This window comes from Mus caroli, chromosome 18 (genome assembly GCF_900094665.2).
Source record: "Mus caroli chromosome 18, CAROLI_EIJ_v1.1, whole genome shotgun sequence".
Classification (NCBI taxonomy): Eukaryota; Metazoa; Chordata; class Mammalia; order Rodentia; family Muridae; genus Mus; species Mus caroli.
In genome coordinates this window covers 73,368,149-73,383,567 of record NC_034587.1, presented here as the reverse complement: position 1 = coordinate 73,383,567, position 15,419 = coordinate 73,368,149, and the positions used below count along the sequence as shown (strand labels likewise).

The following is a 15,419-nucleotide window of genomic DNA, read 5'->3' as shown; positions in this document are numbered from 1 at the left end:
TACTGGTTAGTTCATCATGTTGTTCCAACTATAGGGTTGCAGATCCCTTTAGCTCCTTGGGTACTTTCTCTAGCTTCTCCATTGGGAGCCCTGTGATCCCAGTTAGTGCTCTTAATCCCTGAACCATGCCTCCACTCCCCAAGAAGTTTTATGTAAGGAGAAAGGACCGGAAACATTGCAAAGGACCAGCAGCCTACTTGAGCTGGAACACCCAAGACCATCAGCTGTTGCTTGATGCTCCATTCATGGGGTCCAAGAGCAGGAGTCAGTTGCTAAGGGATGCAGTGTGGGTGGTTCTCTGTTTTGATTGATAGGCTTGAGCTGTTGTGTACCCTTCCCCTACAACACAGGGCCTTTCTAAGAATACCAAATTGGGAAGAGGCATAAGATAGTAAGTAAATAGGGGCTCTTCCCAACATGTTCACTCGGAGGACACAGTTTATTTTAATGGATCCAAAACCAGTCAAGACTACATGGGCCTGTTGTCCAGTATTCCAGTATGTATTTAGCAACAAAAGGCAGGGGAGGGGTAAATCAAGGAGTTTCTAAAAGAGTGTGACCTATTACCTTGTTGGGATCAGGGAGTACATGCAAGATGCATGTGAGGGTCCAAGATGGCTCAGGGCATTGTTAGGACTGGAGTGTGTGTTTAACCCATGGCATATAGAGTTTTAGGTTCTAAGTTCTCCCTATGCTTGTCTGCCTCAGACGTGCCTGGAGGAAAGCCATGGGGTGAGGGGAGGCATGGAGTTAGACTTCCTATCTGATGTGTTCCGAGGTGAGGAAAGGGATATGACAGTTTTGGGTATCTGATAAGTGTATTAAGGTACTTTTCTATTGCTATGATAAGACATCATGCCCAAGGCAGCTCAGGAGAGTTTATTTGGGACAGACCTGAGGTAGTAGGCAGCAGGAGCTGGAACAGCAGCTGAGAGCTCACATCTCAACAGCTCCCTGGGACACACCTTCTCCAGTGTGGCCACATCTCCTCTTTCTCAAGAAGTTCTACCAACTCGGGATCAAGTAGTTAAACATACGAGCCTATGGGAGCTATTCTTATTCAAACGACCACAATAAGGTATAAGTATATTGGAAAACTAACCTAATAAAATGAACAATAACTTAATTACAAGAAAAAAATGTTGTAGAATAATAACCATAGTAGCTTGTGGCTCAGTTGGGGACAGTATTTATATGTCCTAACAGTAGTCACTGATACTGATATAACCATGATGGGAGGGGGAGGGAGGGTGTGATATGCTTAATTCTCATCTCGCTTAACAGGGCAGTCATATTTCATGATCCTGATGCATTAATCAGAGGCATGGAGCAGAATGTTAGGTTAGCTAAAGTGGTTGATTGTCCTCTGTAGAAAGTGGGTTTGGGGTAAGAATAGTAGAATTTGGCATAAGACTATTTTATAAAGGTAAAAGACTATTTAAAAGTTTTATAGTAGTATATTATTCTCAATTTTTAAAAAGTTATGGCTGGAGAGACGACTCAGTGGTTAGGACTGCTGCCTGCTCTTCCAGGATTGGAATGCACCATCCACGTGACAGCTTGCAAGACTATGACACCAGCCTCAGGCGATCCCAGCCCTCTCTGGCTTCCACAGGCACTGCATGCATTGTGCAGACAAACATGTAGGCAAAAGACCCATACACATAAACAGAGATGATGCTTTTTAAAAGTTGTACTTAGTGTATGTGTGTGTGTATGTGTGTACATGTGTACATGTGTACGTGTGCATGAGGATGTGCATAAGAACACGTGGTGTGGAGATGAAGGAAGTCAGTTCTCCCACAAAAGAGACCAAGGGATTAAACTCGGGTAGTGAGGCTTGGTGGCAAGTGCCTTTGCCTACTGAGATGTCTCACTCGCTCCAGTTTGCAGTTGTAGAAGGAGTTGTCACACGCTACAAAGGGTGAATCTGAAGACCTTGAACTAAATAAAATTTGCCATATGTGTGACTCTCCATGCCTGGGGGTCCCAGGGTAGGCAAGGTCATAGAAGCCAAGTTCAGATGTTGGTTGTGGGGACTGGGAGGAGGGGCAGGGAGCTGGTGCGTGATGAGGGAAATGAAAGCATCCTGAAGATGGGCGGTGGGCTGAGAGTGTTCAGTGCCTCTCACCTGGACACTTACATATGTTTAATACAATAGAAGGTAACTTAAAGCAAAAAAAAAAAAAAAAAAAAAGGAGGGGGACGGGGGGGAGATGGTCACAGTGGCCGGTGCCTGCAACTCTGGCACTAGGAGATTGGAGGCAGGAGGATCAGCGTTCAAGGTCATCCTTTTTTTTTTTTTTGGTTTTTTCGAGACAGGGTTTCTCTGTATAGCCCTGGCTGTCCTGGAACTCACTTTGTAGACCAGGCTGGCCTCGGACTCAGAAATCCGCCTGCCTCTGCTTCCCAAGTGCTGGGATTAAAGGCGTGCGCCACCACGCCCAGCTGTTCAAGGTCATCCTTAAGTTCAATGCAAGACTGAAGCCAGCCTGGGCTATGTGCTCCAGAAAGAAAAAAATTACTAGTGCTTTTTGACCTATTACTTATGTACCCTTTTTTATTTTATAATGACATTAGTTGTTATAAAATAGAAAACTATGACCATCATGTGTGTTATGAGTGTTTGTATATAAATTTAATTTTTAAGGCGTTTTCTATAGCTCAGACTAGCTTCAGCTCCGTATGCAGCTCAGGATGACCTTGAACTTGCGATCCTCCTGTGTCCATCTTTCAGTTTCAGGGATCACAGGCATGGACCATATCATCCGGTTTTAGGTTTAAGGCAGTGCTGGGGTTGGGTCCAGAGCTCTGTGCGTGCCAAGTAAGGAGCTGACGAATGGAGCCACACTCCCCGCTCATAGGCATAGATTTTATGATATGATGTGGGCTGCATAGAGACCATCCCTCCCCCCACTTCTTACCTTTAGTCGCTTTAAGTGAGGATGGTCATTCTCAACTAGAAGAAATGCTATTGGATATGGATATTTAGAGAATTTGAAATCCCCGAGTACTAAATGTGCACATTAGCACTGCGAATGAAGGCACAAGTTCGCCTAGCGTGGAGGAGGACCCCGCTATGCTGGATTCCCCTGTACTGGGCCCTCTCCTCTCCATGGTCAGGCTGAGGACTCGATGTACGACCACCTCTGAAGGGCTTGGAGAACCATCACTGAGCCGGTCCGTGAACTGGGTTGTACTCAGAGTGCATTAAAGATATATCATCGCACAAACATGTGACACGGGTGATTTGTAGATCACAAGTTTATTTTATGTTTAAAAATTGTCTCTTTTTTGTTGATCACAGTTTTTTAAAAATTTATTTATTTATTTATTTTATCTCATATATAACATCCTGAGTGCAGTAACTCCTCTGTGCTCTCCCCACAATCGCTTCCCCCACCTCCCCTGTCCCCCCGCATCCATTCCTCCTCCTGTTGCCCTTCAGAAAAAAGCATGCTGCCCAGGGATATCAACCAAACATGGCATAACAAGTTATAATAAGGTTAGACATAAACCTCATGTCTTTTTAAAAAAGATTTATTTATTTATTTTATGTATATGAGTACACTGTAGCTATACAGATGGTTGTGAGCCATCATGTGGTTGCTGGGAATTGAATTCAGGACCTCTGTTGTTCTGGTCAGCCCCACTCGCTCCTGCCCAAAGATTTCATTTATTATTATATCTAAGTACACTGGAGCTGTCTTCAAGCACACCAGAAGAGGACATCAGATCTCATTATGAATGGTTGTGAGCTACCATGTGGTTGCTGGGATTTGAACTCAGGACCTCTGAAAGAGTAGTCAGTGCTCTTAACTGCTGAGCCAAATCTCCAGCCCCCATAAACCTCATATCAAGGCTGGATGAGGCAACCTAGTAGGAGACAGACAAAGGGTCTAGAAACAGGCAGAAGAGTCAGGGACAGCCCCCAGGTCCTCTTCGTACATGTTATGGTTGTGTAGCTTGGTGTTCTTGTGGGACACCTAACAGTGTGAATGAGGCTGTCTTTAAAAAGTATCTTACTGTTTCATTTGTGTGAGTGTCTTGCCTGCCTGTGTGTCTGTGCACCAAGAACATGCAGTACCCCTGGAGGCCAGAAGAGGGCATTGGATCTTCTGGGATTAGCGTTTACCAGCTGCCATACAGGTGGTGCCAGGGATCAGACGCTGGTCCTCTGGAAGGGCCATTTCTCCAGCCCCCACAGATTTATTTTATAACCACCTCTTTAACCTGATCTAAGGAGCAGGTGTATGTATATTTATTTCTTCCTGGTCTTAGGCACCAATAGGCTAGCTAGCTTGCCAGTAAGTTCAACTTGTCACCTGCAGCCCTAATTCAAGTCAGTGTGTCTTAAAGTTATTGATGAGGAGCTGGACTGGAGAAGAAAGAGACGCCAGAAAACAACTTTATGCAGCCTTTGAGACCACAGAGGCTCGCCAGCCTCTAAGACAGGCTGTTCCGTCTTGACAGATCGCCATTTCCTCTAAGCCTTTATTGTTATGCTGCCAAGCACTGCTGTCATTTTTTGTTGTTTTCCCTTCTAAATTTTCCTCTTTGTTCACAGTACGAGATGAGAACAGAAGCACGGCGAAAAAATCTTCTCATTCTGATTTTGCATTACTTAACACAAGAAGGGTACGTTACCACAGGCGTTTATGACAATGACGATGCCCCTCCTCTCTGACCCTTCAAAGCACTGACTAAGCCCTTCTGTTAGAGCAGTTTCATGTTTGCAGACAAATAAGCGGGAAGCATAGTGAATCCCTCTATACTTCTCTCCCCACTGGTTTCTATATTATTATTACGATTAATAACATTGCTTTGTTATTATTATTATTGTTGTTACTATTATTTGCAGTACTGGTGATGGATCTCAGGCAAGCACTCTACAACCACGCTCCAGGGTAGCCCCTTACTATTAACGTTCCTCATTAATGTAGTTCATTTGTCATAACTGGTGAGCCCTTACTAATCAGTGATGTTCTCCACAGCAACAAAAAAGTAATCAATACGGCAGCCACACCCATATTTGGCTCAAAGCAAGGAAAGGCAAACCAGTGACAGTTTCTTTCTTTTTTTAATTAAAGATTTATTTATTTATTATATGTAAGTACACTCTAGCTGTCTTCAGACACACCAGAAGAGAGGGTCAGATCTCATTACAGATGGTTGTGAGCCACCATGTGGTTGCTGGGATTTGAACTCAGGATCTCTGGAAGAGCAGTCAGTGCTCTTAACCACTGAACCTTCTCTCCAGGCCCCCAATGACAGTTTCTTTTTTTTTTTTTTTTTTTTTTTTTGGTTTTTCGAGACAGGGTTTCTCTGTGTAGCCCTGGCTGTCCTGGCACTCACTTTGTAGACCAGGCTGGCCTCGAACTCAGAAATCCGCCTGCCTCTGCCTCCCGAGTGCTGGGATTAAAGGCGTGCGCCACCACGCCCGGCTATGACAGTTTCTTAATTGACTTACTTACTTGATTTTTTTTTTTCTTTTTCGAGACAGGGTTTCTCTGTGTAGCCCTGGCTGTCCTGGAACTCACTCTGTAGACCAGGCTGGCCTCAAACTCAGAAATCTGCCTGCCTCTGGCTCCCAAGTGCTGGGATTAAATACTTATTTGATTTTAAGCACTTTCAAAATTGTTTTGGACAGTGGGAACATCACCAGATGTCAGTAAAGCAGGTAGCTTCCAGACGGAAGTGTTACAGTTGACAGCGTTGGGATGTATTTAACTCGTGGTTAAATTACATGTCTGTCTATGGTCTCACTGCCTCAGAGGCTGGCACAGGAGGATCAAGAATCCTAAGAGAGCCTGAGCTGTGGATTGTAACCCTATCCCTAAAAGAGCCAACCTGAAAACAAGTCACAAAACCCAAGCCGACAGCGGCCGAAAAACCCAACCTGTTCAACATCATTAAGTTACCCAAACCAGAAAACCAAAACCGAGAAAACAAAATCCAAAACAAACCAAAGAATCAAATGTAACGTTCCTTCCTGTGCAGGAGTCTCCTACCCAGTTTTCTCTAGAGCGTGCTGCTTGCTGTCAGCTTGCTCTTGGTAGTGAGTCCCCGTGGATTTGGGACTCCTGTCTGCTTCTTTAAACCCAGACCTAATCTTCTCTCTCCTGTGAACCTGCCAGCTATATGGATGCAGCGAAGGCTTTGGAGGAGGAGACCAAATTGGGATTACGGCGCTTTGAAGTTTGTGACAACGTTGACCTGGAAACTATCTTGATGGAATATGAGAGCTATTATTTTGTAAAGTTCCAGAAGTACCCCAAAGTGGTTAAGAAGGCACCGGACCCAGGTACACAGGCTGCTGCTAGAAATGATGCTTTATCCCATTGCTAAGAATGGCATTCCCAGCGGCCACACCTGTAATCCCAATATCAGGGAGTGTGGGGGGGTCTTGAATATGAAAAGTCAGCCTGTCCCTCCCGCAGCCTGTCCCCCCCCACCCCCCGCAGCCTGTCCCTCCCATGTTCTTAGGCTCATGGTTGGATGGTTCCCTTCCACGCCTGGAAGAGTAGACCAGAAGGATCTGGACCCAAGCTCAAACCCAGAACTGACCATTCAAACATGAGTGCCTGGGTTGTTTGACATCCTCCTGTCTTGTAAGCCTTTGTTTGAGGATCATGTGTTAGGGCAATGGAAGCAGAGCCCCAGTGTGTTGCAGATGCTCGTCACAAGGCAGCATTAGCTTCTGGAGTGATGGAGAGGGCTGTTGAAGACTATAAATGACAAAAGACTTTTTCTTGTTAGGAAGCCCTGTTATCTATCTTGAAAATAACATGGAAATGAGTATTGGTGAAGCTAATAGCTCATGTATAGATAATGAAATGCTTTTGAAAGCCATCAATCCAGAGGGTGATCAATAGAATGCAAAGACCAGTGTAGGTCAGCAGTCATGGAGGCTGGCTGGAGGGAAGAGCTGAAGCCAAGGTCCTAGGTTTGTAGTCACATTGACTTAGAAGTCTGTAAGTAGGGGAAGTAATTATAAACCAAGGGAGCTCATTGCCCTGTTTACAAGGCACTTGTTAAGCCACAGAGCTTAACATTTCATGTAGGGACCAGGAAACTGAGAGGCACATCAATTAAAAACAGCCAGGGCCACACCCAGAGATGGAGGAGGCCTGCCATCTTAGTTTTAGTTTTTCTTTACTTTGACCTCTCTCCCAGTGACAGGCTTAGAGCTCAGCTCACTCGGCTGGCCAGCCGGTCATTTGAGCTAGGCACTGGCTCCTGACATAGAGAGACAAACACTGTCCCCAGCAGGGACTGGATTCTAGATGTCCCGTCCTCATCTAGCTTGGCACCCAGTTTCTCCTGTGATTCGGACGCAGTGTCTTCATTCTAAAGGTCAGCACTCAGTAAATGTCCCTGTCAGTCTCGTGGGATTCTGCAGTGCTCTTTGACCCAGAAAAGCGGTAGCAGATCTATGAAACCTCATCAGAATGGCAAGCCGTAACTCCAGCCTGTGTGTGGGTGTTGCCCCCAGTGTGGGATGTGCTCCACACTTCTTGAGGCCAGGGTGTCTTTCTCTGTGTGACTTGAGATGCCTGAGAAGCTAGGACTTGGCCCCTTCACTTCTCATTCGACGAGCTGTCTGTGCGCTAGAAGCACACAGTGTAAGCACACGGGAAGAAAATGTTCATGGAAGTTCGCTTACTCTTGTAAAACTCCATTCTTCCCTTTCCCCCAATGTTTGTTTTTCCACAGTGGAAAATAATTTACCGTCACGAAGTGGAGGGAAGAACAAAAGGTAAAGTGACTCATTTGATCATTCATTCTTTCCTTTTTATTTTTTTGAGACAAGGTTTCTGTACAAACCCCCTTCCCCCCATTTCCCGGAACTCATTGTGTAGACCTTGAACTCACAGAGATCCACCTGCCTTTGCTTGCTGGGTGCTAGGATAAAAGATGTGGACTTATACACCAGACCTGATTGAACTCGTAAGAGCGTGGGATCTCTTTCCTGTAGAGTCCCAGTGCAACCCCATGACTCTCTGCCCCCAGAACCAGGCTGTGGCCATGTGACCTTGGAGTCCCCCCTTGTCACCACTGGCTCGACTTAAGTCAGTGTCTTTAGATTCTCCCAGGTCACTGAAATTACATTCAACGATATCCTGCCTTTCTTGTCCATGTAGCTTGGAACATCTGGATCTTCAAGGTTGAGTGATTGACACCCAGTCCCCACCCCCTATTTTTCTAAGCATGAGCAAGTCTCTGGCATAGGCCTCAGTGTTGGCTGGCTTAGGGCAACAGGGACTGTAGGTTTTTGCTAGTGTAAAAAAGCCAAAAGCTCAAGGACAGGTGAACATGTGGTTCTGGAAGGAACTGGACTGCACACCCAGGGCAGTGTGGGGAGAAAAACCTAGAATGTGCCAGAAAAAGAACACTTAGATTGACATAGGAAGTAATTTATTAGGTCTTGAGAGGTGTGCAATCTGTATATTCCTGCCCCCTGCCCTCACTCAGAGCTTCAGTGTTATGAATTCAGTTCCATCCAGACAGAGAAGGAAGGATCCAGAAACCTCAACAGGGCCTCTTGGCACCGCCTGTAACAATGGCTGGATGGGACCCATGCTTTCTTCAGATAGTAACGCCAGTCCTCTTCTGCCCGAGGGCAGTGCTGCCGTGCACTGTCCTCTGGGAACAGTTTCAGTGTGTTGATGGAGGTGCTATTGCTTTATTAGCAGTCTCCATAAAGCCGTTCAGCCTCTGGCGAGGGCCTTCTAAGAGAAATGTCCTTGGGATCTGGTTGTTTTCAGTTGTTCATCCACGCCTGCTATGCCCTCAGGTACTTTACCTGGTACATACTTGGTGAGTGAGCCCTGGGCAGCAACATGAAAGGCAAAGGGAGGGAGGTAGTGGTATGCGTAGCCATTGGGGTTTCCGCAGTTCCTCTGCGTTGATGATGGCCATCTATGGCAAGCGCCAAAGCTTGACACCAAGTGATTGTCAGGAAGGAGAACCACAAAAGCAGCGGGCAGTGTTTCTGGACATTGTGGGCTTTTAAACAAAAAAGATTTTTATTTCTATTTATGTGTGTGAGTGTTTTAACCACATGTAAGTATGTGCACCACATCTGTGCAGAGCCCAGAGTCCAGAATTAGGTCTCCTGGATCTAGTTAAACACAGCTGTGATCTCCCCAACATGGGTACTTGAATTGAACTCAGGTGCTAAGATCAACAAGTGTTCTTAGTCCCTTTGCCCCTTCTCTAGCTGTGCTGGGCACCGTTTTCTGCTGATAGTTGCTTGGTAACAGGGTGTGTCCTCTGGTTGTCTACCAGTCATCCAAGGGTGCTTTCCTAATACTGTTCCTCACACCCACTGGCTGATGATCCAAGGAAGAGAAGGCATCTAATGAGACAGATGACAGATCAGGGAGCAACGGCTTGGAAACTTGTGGGATGGGCCTAAGATAATGGAATTTGATGGAATACAGTTCAGGCTCTTAACAAGTAGCTTCCCCAAAGTAAAAATCAGAAACCGAGGAATCAAGTTAACACCGGGACACTGCCCGAGGCAGCACTGCTTTTGTGAAGTGAGATTTCAGATGTGGTCTCCGCCTCTTCAGTAGAAGACACTGGAGCCACTAGGGATTTTTGGCTGGGATGCAGACCGGCATGGCCGTCTCCTTCACCTTCTAAGGGTTATGTTGGTTGCTCTCCTCACCACTGTGTGTGCTTGTTTGTTCTATAACTTCATTTAAACCACTCTAATCAGGAGAGTGTTTATGTATGAGATGTTTGGTATTTGTTTCATAATTATTTCATTTTTTGTGCCAGCATAAGGCCTGGAACATAGTTTTCTTATCGCATATTAGAGATGAAAAAAGATGCCCTAGGTATGGCTCATGCCTGCTTCCCACGCTCTCCACCAGTGCGTGGACACTGGTGCTGTTATGGACTTGGGTTATTTCATTGGTCAAATGTTACGTTAGGGAGGGACACCTTTTCTTTTCTATAATGAACTGGAACTGAGGCAGAAGCTGTCTGAGATCATTTAGAACATGAGCGTCATCGTTCCTGTGAGCCTCCTGCAGATCCCTGGCAGAGAGCTGGGGGAAGAGAGGAATTAAGATGTGTGGACTCATGCTTGCCTCCTAGTGTGTGTGTGTGTGTGTGTGTGTGTGTGTGTGTATGGATGAGGATGTACCAAACAAATTAGTCCTGCCCTTGTAGTGAATGTAACACATAAGCTCAAATACGTGTGTTGTGACTGTCCTGTACAGCCCACCAGCAGGCTCCCTTTATCCCTTCCCTCACACAAATGCCATCTTTCCCAGAATTGCTACTCTTCTGACGTCAGTCCCGTCAGTTTGTTTTTCCGGAGATGAACTGTACTGATGAGAAGTCATTTTGCAAAGACGAATGACATGTGTCAGTAGAGATGGCTTAAGTTTTGCTTTCCTTCCATAAGCTCCCCGCCCCAGTATTTTATCATTTATTTATGTGTTTTTGTGTGTATCCACATCTATTTATTTATTCATTTTTGTGTGTATCCATGTGTTGTTGGTTACCTGTAAACGCCTGAAGAAGGAATAAGATCCTTTGGAGCCAGAGTTGTGAGCTGCCTGGTGTAGGTACTGGGAACAAAACTCAGGTCCTCTGGAAGAGCAGCAAGTGCTCTTGACCATGGAGCCATCTCTCCAGGTTATGAGTCCATTTTGAGATTTACTGTGTACAACATGTTAAGAGATGTTTTACATAGAGGAAGTATATTCAGTATAATGGGTTACAACCCAGACAGATCCCCGAATCTTCTGATGTTTCATAACTTGAGTGGGAGGACTGTTCTTTCCCTCTACCCAGACGTCTTCCCAGACCCCTTATGAAGTCTGATGCTCATAAGGTCGATGAGAGATGTTAACAGTGGGGGCATTCTTCTAAAACAGCACTTCTCAACCTTCCTAATGCCTCTAATACAGCTCCTCGTGTGATGATGACCACCCCCGGCATAAAATTATTTTCATTGCTACTTCATAACTGTAATGTAGCTACTGTTATGAATCATAATGTTAACATCTGACATGCAGGCTATCTGATAATGTGACCCCTGTGAAAGAGTCATTCAACACCCAGAGGGGTCACGACCCACAAGTTGAGAACCACTGTTCTAAAGCAATGCTTGTTGTTATTATTGGGTTTTTGTTTGTTTTTGTCTTTTAGATTTAAAAATTTTTTATTCATATGGGTGGGTCTTTGAAAACTAAAGCAACTTGCCAAAGTGTGGAAGCTTTGTGGACTAGGGTGAGGTGGGTCCTGGGGGGAGCCCAGTGAGTAGCCTAGGGGTGGGTGGGTGGGTGGTTGGAGCCAGGTCAGGTAAGGCAGATGGTGCAGGTGAAAGAGCCTCATTGCACGTGTGTGCGTGTGTGGCTTTCAGGAACCTGCTTTAAGTATGCTCTGCTAGTTATTTATTTACCTTGAATTAAATGCTTAGAATACTTTCCTGGAGGTTTTTATTCCCTTCCTTAGGCTGACGAATGACAGTTGTCAAAATCTCCCTAAGATAAGTCACCAGAAGTCACGACCTAAAACTTCAGCAGTGAAGACAGGGGACACCAAATCTGTCAAGGAACACCCTAAACAGGCCAAGGTGACTGCTTGATGTCGGTAATACCATACTTGGCTGATGAATGGCTTCAAGAAAAGTATCTCACGTCTTTGTGTGTGTGTCTGTGTGTGTGTTTGTGTGTGTGTTTTGAGGTTCCCTGTTTAGAAGTTGTTGTAGGATTTAACTAATTGTAGATGTCCCTGAATACTGGTGATATTTTAGTATACGGAGCAAAACACGGGCTAACTTCTAGACTGGCTAGCTCCTTCTCTAGTATCGGGGTAGAACAAGGGTACTGGGAGGGGTTGGGCTGGCAGGTGAGATTTGGCATCTCCTCTGGGCATACAGCGTTAGTCCTTACCTCATATCTCAACACTAGGCTTTCTAGAAGGGAAGGCAGCAGGAGAAGTCGGCCCATCCAGAACCTTCTTATCTAGGACAAAACATTCCAGGTTTTTATGTGAAAGGACCATTGGAAACTGAGAAAGGGGACAGGAAGTTAGTGCTGAAGATGAGTGGAACAAAGAGTAGGACAGAGAGAACTAATCATGGGATTCTCTTGGTGTGAAGAGGGTCTTTGGCTGTCCCCAAGATAGAAGGGAAGCAATATGGGACAGTTGAGTTCCACAGGAGGCTGGGTGACTCTGCTGGATCTGCAGACTCACCAGCCTTGGCCAGAGGAGAAGACAAGCCAGTGGGTGGGGATGGGCTGAGTACGGGTATTTTTCCACGGGCAGGCAGCTTTAGAAACCATAGCCTGGAGTTATCTCAGCCTCTGGGAATAGCTCCTTCCTTATAGGCACAGAGACGTCAATGAAATCAATGTGAAATCAGTGAGCCATTGATTCATGGTCCTGTAAATCTGAGAAAACTTGGCCGGTATACAGAAGTGGTATCTCGCATTCACTGGCTTTTGTGTGGAGGACAGGCAGTCAGAGCCAGGGTCTCAGCTGCTTCCACAGGGAGCCACTCACACGTCTTCCATCTTTTCCAGGAGAGTGTCACTGACACTCAAGCAGAGAGCACTGACTTCGGCCTGAACATATCAAAAATCCACAAAGACCACCCAGAGGAAAAGGCCCACCCACGAAGAGTGAGTGGAGCTCAGGGTCCTAGGATGGAAAGGGGCGTTTGTCTCGAGGAAAAGGAAAATAAAGCATACAGTTGTTGCCAAACAGGAGAGTGAAGAAGAAGCATTAAAGACTGGCTGGGAGATAAGATGAGAGGAGCAGAACCCCAGGCTCTGACCGCCCTCTCCTTTCCGGAAGGATGATCTAGCGTGATCCTTCTCTGGAGATCACAGTCTCCTCATCTGCAGACGGAAGTGTTCAGAAGAGAGAGGGTCCTATGTTCCTTTCAGCTTCAAAATTCGGTCATTAGCCGGGTTGTGATTGGGTGCTAGAGTTTGCCTGCCATTCACAAAACTCGGTATTTGCCCCCTGGCATCAGAAGTGGTTAAGAGAACACGAAGAATCCCATGGTTACCATGATAAACATTGGTGTGCTGCATTATTTCCTGAGCCATGGTCCTATGCTTTTGTTTGTGGCCCTGCTAAGGGTAGTTGTTTAATGCCCCTCTGCTCCGAAGCATGGCTGCAGACTTAAGTGTAATTATTGGTGAACCATGAAAGGTTAGTTGGTTTAGGGCTGATCCTGTGCTTAAAGATATTTCTGTTCTCTCATTCCTCCTCCCCCTCTTTCTCCCTCTCCTCTTTCCCCTCCTCTGCCTCCCTGTCCTCTGCCTACACCTCTTCTTCCTCCTTCTCCTCTCCCTCCTCCTCCTTCTCTTCCTCCTCCTTTTCTTCTTCCTCCTCCTCCATCTTGATTTATTTTTTATTTGTTTGTTTGTTTGCTTGCTTGCTTGCTTGTTTTGTGACTGAGTCTCACTAGCTGGCATGGAACTCACTATATAGACTAGGTTGGTTTCAGACTCACCACCTGCCTCTGCCAACTGGGTGCTGGGATTAAAGATTTGCACCATCAGCTATTTCTGCCTTTTTTCTTGATCAAGCTCAGGTCTGGCTTTGTATATAATAGTTCCTTCAGGAGAAAAGGCCCAGATGGAACAGATGAATGAACAAACTTAACAAAAGGCAGGGGTTGTGGAAGCTTTGGCAAAGGGGAGCGCATGCGCCTGCACCTGCTGAGGAATCCCCAGCTGTGCCTCCCTGACTCCTCTCCTTTGGTGAAGCTGTGGACCATGGGCTGCTAGGCTAGCTACTGCCTACCCTGTAGACAAACTGATAGCTGTGGTGTGTGCAGGAAGGACTACCAGGCCCACTGACCTGCACAACACAGGGAGCTGCCTTACTGGCTTGCATGTCCTCCCCCTGCCCCAACACACACAGAGACAAGCCTCTTAGAGCTGACTGCTGTAGGAGACAATGCATTTGCCTCTCACTGGAAGATGGTCTCTTTGTTAGTCCTCACTGCCTTGCTGCAGTCTTAGTCCCCTGTGGTGAACAGAGCAATTTTGTGGCTTTAGTCTCTTGTGAATGCCTCACATTCATATAAACAGGTCCCTCTGATTGGGTCACAAGGAAGGGACTATTTAACCCAGCACCTAACCTTTGAGATGGTCTGGCTATAAAATCTGTTTCTAGCAGAAACAGCTTTGGGGTAAAAAATATATAGATCCCCACCCCCTAGCCCCCCACAGATTTTCAAATATTCATGAGTGACAGGACCTAGGGGTTTTTTCCCCTAAGAGGGTCTCTCCATCGCCATGTTAGGGACTCAGCTTTGGATTCCGGTGCCTTGTTGAAAATGTCAAAAGGTTGTTTTTCTTTGGAGCACCAGCTTGGGGGTCAGGCTGCCACCAGAGTCCACCGTGGGTCAGGTTGTGGTCAAGCTGCTCACCATCACCCACACCTTCTGTGTGTTGTCTTTTTCTCTGTAAAATGGAGGCTGTCACAGTACCCGCTGTATGTGAGAAGGAAAGGGGAGTGGCCCATCCCTGCCTGACACGTAATAAGCGCTCAGTGAACACCCGTGATTGCTCCGTGGTCTGCTCTACTCTGCCAGTCTCCTTCCACGAGGCAACAGTCTCAGGAGCCTGGGAGATCATCTTAGTTACGCTTTGTATGGTGACCAGTGCTTGAGAGAGGCAAGGGAGGAGGGAGTTGGCGCCCTGCTTCAGGGGATGTTCACGGCAGGCAAGGCATGGGGGGGGGGGGGGGGGTGGCTTCTGTCTGTGGTCCTGACCGCTTGTAGTTGAGTCTCCTTCCATAGCAGCCAGGAGGCGACAAGCTAGACTAGAGTCAGAGGTAAGAGTAACCGCACAGGGCTGCTGTTAGCGGCCAGTTTGTGCCAGGCAGATGCCATGTCGCAAAGGTTCTACAACCTCTGGACAGACTGCCACCAGAGCCTCTCAGGACCACGTTGGAACACAAGACCCCATGGACGATATTTGAGGAGCAGATAGCTGGGTCTGAGTCCTGGCTTCAGGCCTTTGTTAGTCTTGTGGCCCCCGGGCAAAATGTTTAATGCTTCTGGCTTCCCTCCACAGAAACAAAATGAAAACGCCACTAGCAGGCGTGATGATGGGCTGAGAACCTTGTGTAGCTGTTCTGTTCCAGGCCTTCTCTGAATGATGTATGCTACTGCAGCGAGCACAGAGGGCTTCTCTCTGTCCATGTCCCAGCGGGTTCCTCCCGCCTGGATAATGTTTTAGAAGGATGTGGTCAGACAGGGCAAGTAGCCATGTGACGGGGCAGATGAGTGTTAGCAATGCAAGACGCCCGTGGGTTTTATTACTCCAGCTCCAGTCTGAAGAGTTATGTAGTCTTCATTTTCCCCGAGACCCTACTTTAGCACACCGTCTTGCTCAGCAGTAGTTCAGCGCATGCTCTCTTAAAAAATT

General features: G+C 46.6%; 1 protein-coding gene across 2 annotated transcripts in view; it reads left to right on the top strand.

Moving 5' to 3' along the window:
• The window catches only part of Katnal2 (katanin catalytic subunit A1 like 2), a 69,704-nt gene that overhangs the window by 22,584 nt on the left and 31,701 nt on the right, over positions 1-15,419 (top strand). The window contains exons 1-6 of one of the 2 annotated variants that reach the window (XM_021150656.2): positions 967-1,078; positions 4,568-4,638; positions 6,138-6,304; positions 7,717-7,759; positions 11,479-11,599; positions 12,552-12,650. In XM_021150656.2, coding sequence (XP_021006315.1) covers positions 4,574-4,638; positions 6,138-6,304; positions 7,717-7,759; positions 11,479-11,599; positions 12,552-12,650 — 495 coding nt within the window. In that variant the 5' untranslated portion in view covers positions 967-1,078; positions 4,568-4,573. Of the gene's footprint in view, positions 1-966; positions 1,079-4,567; positions 4,639-6,137; positions 6,305-7,716; positions 7,760-11,478; positions 11,600-12,551; positions 12,651-15,419 lie in introns of those variants that run through there. The other variant, XM_021150655.2, reaches the window with a different exon arrangement.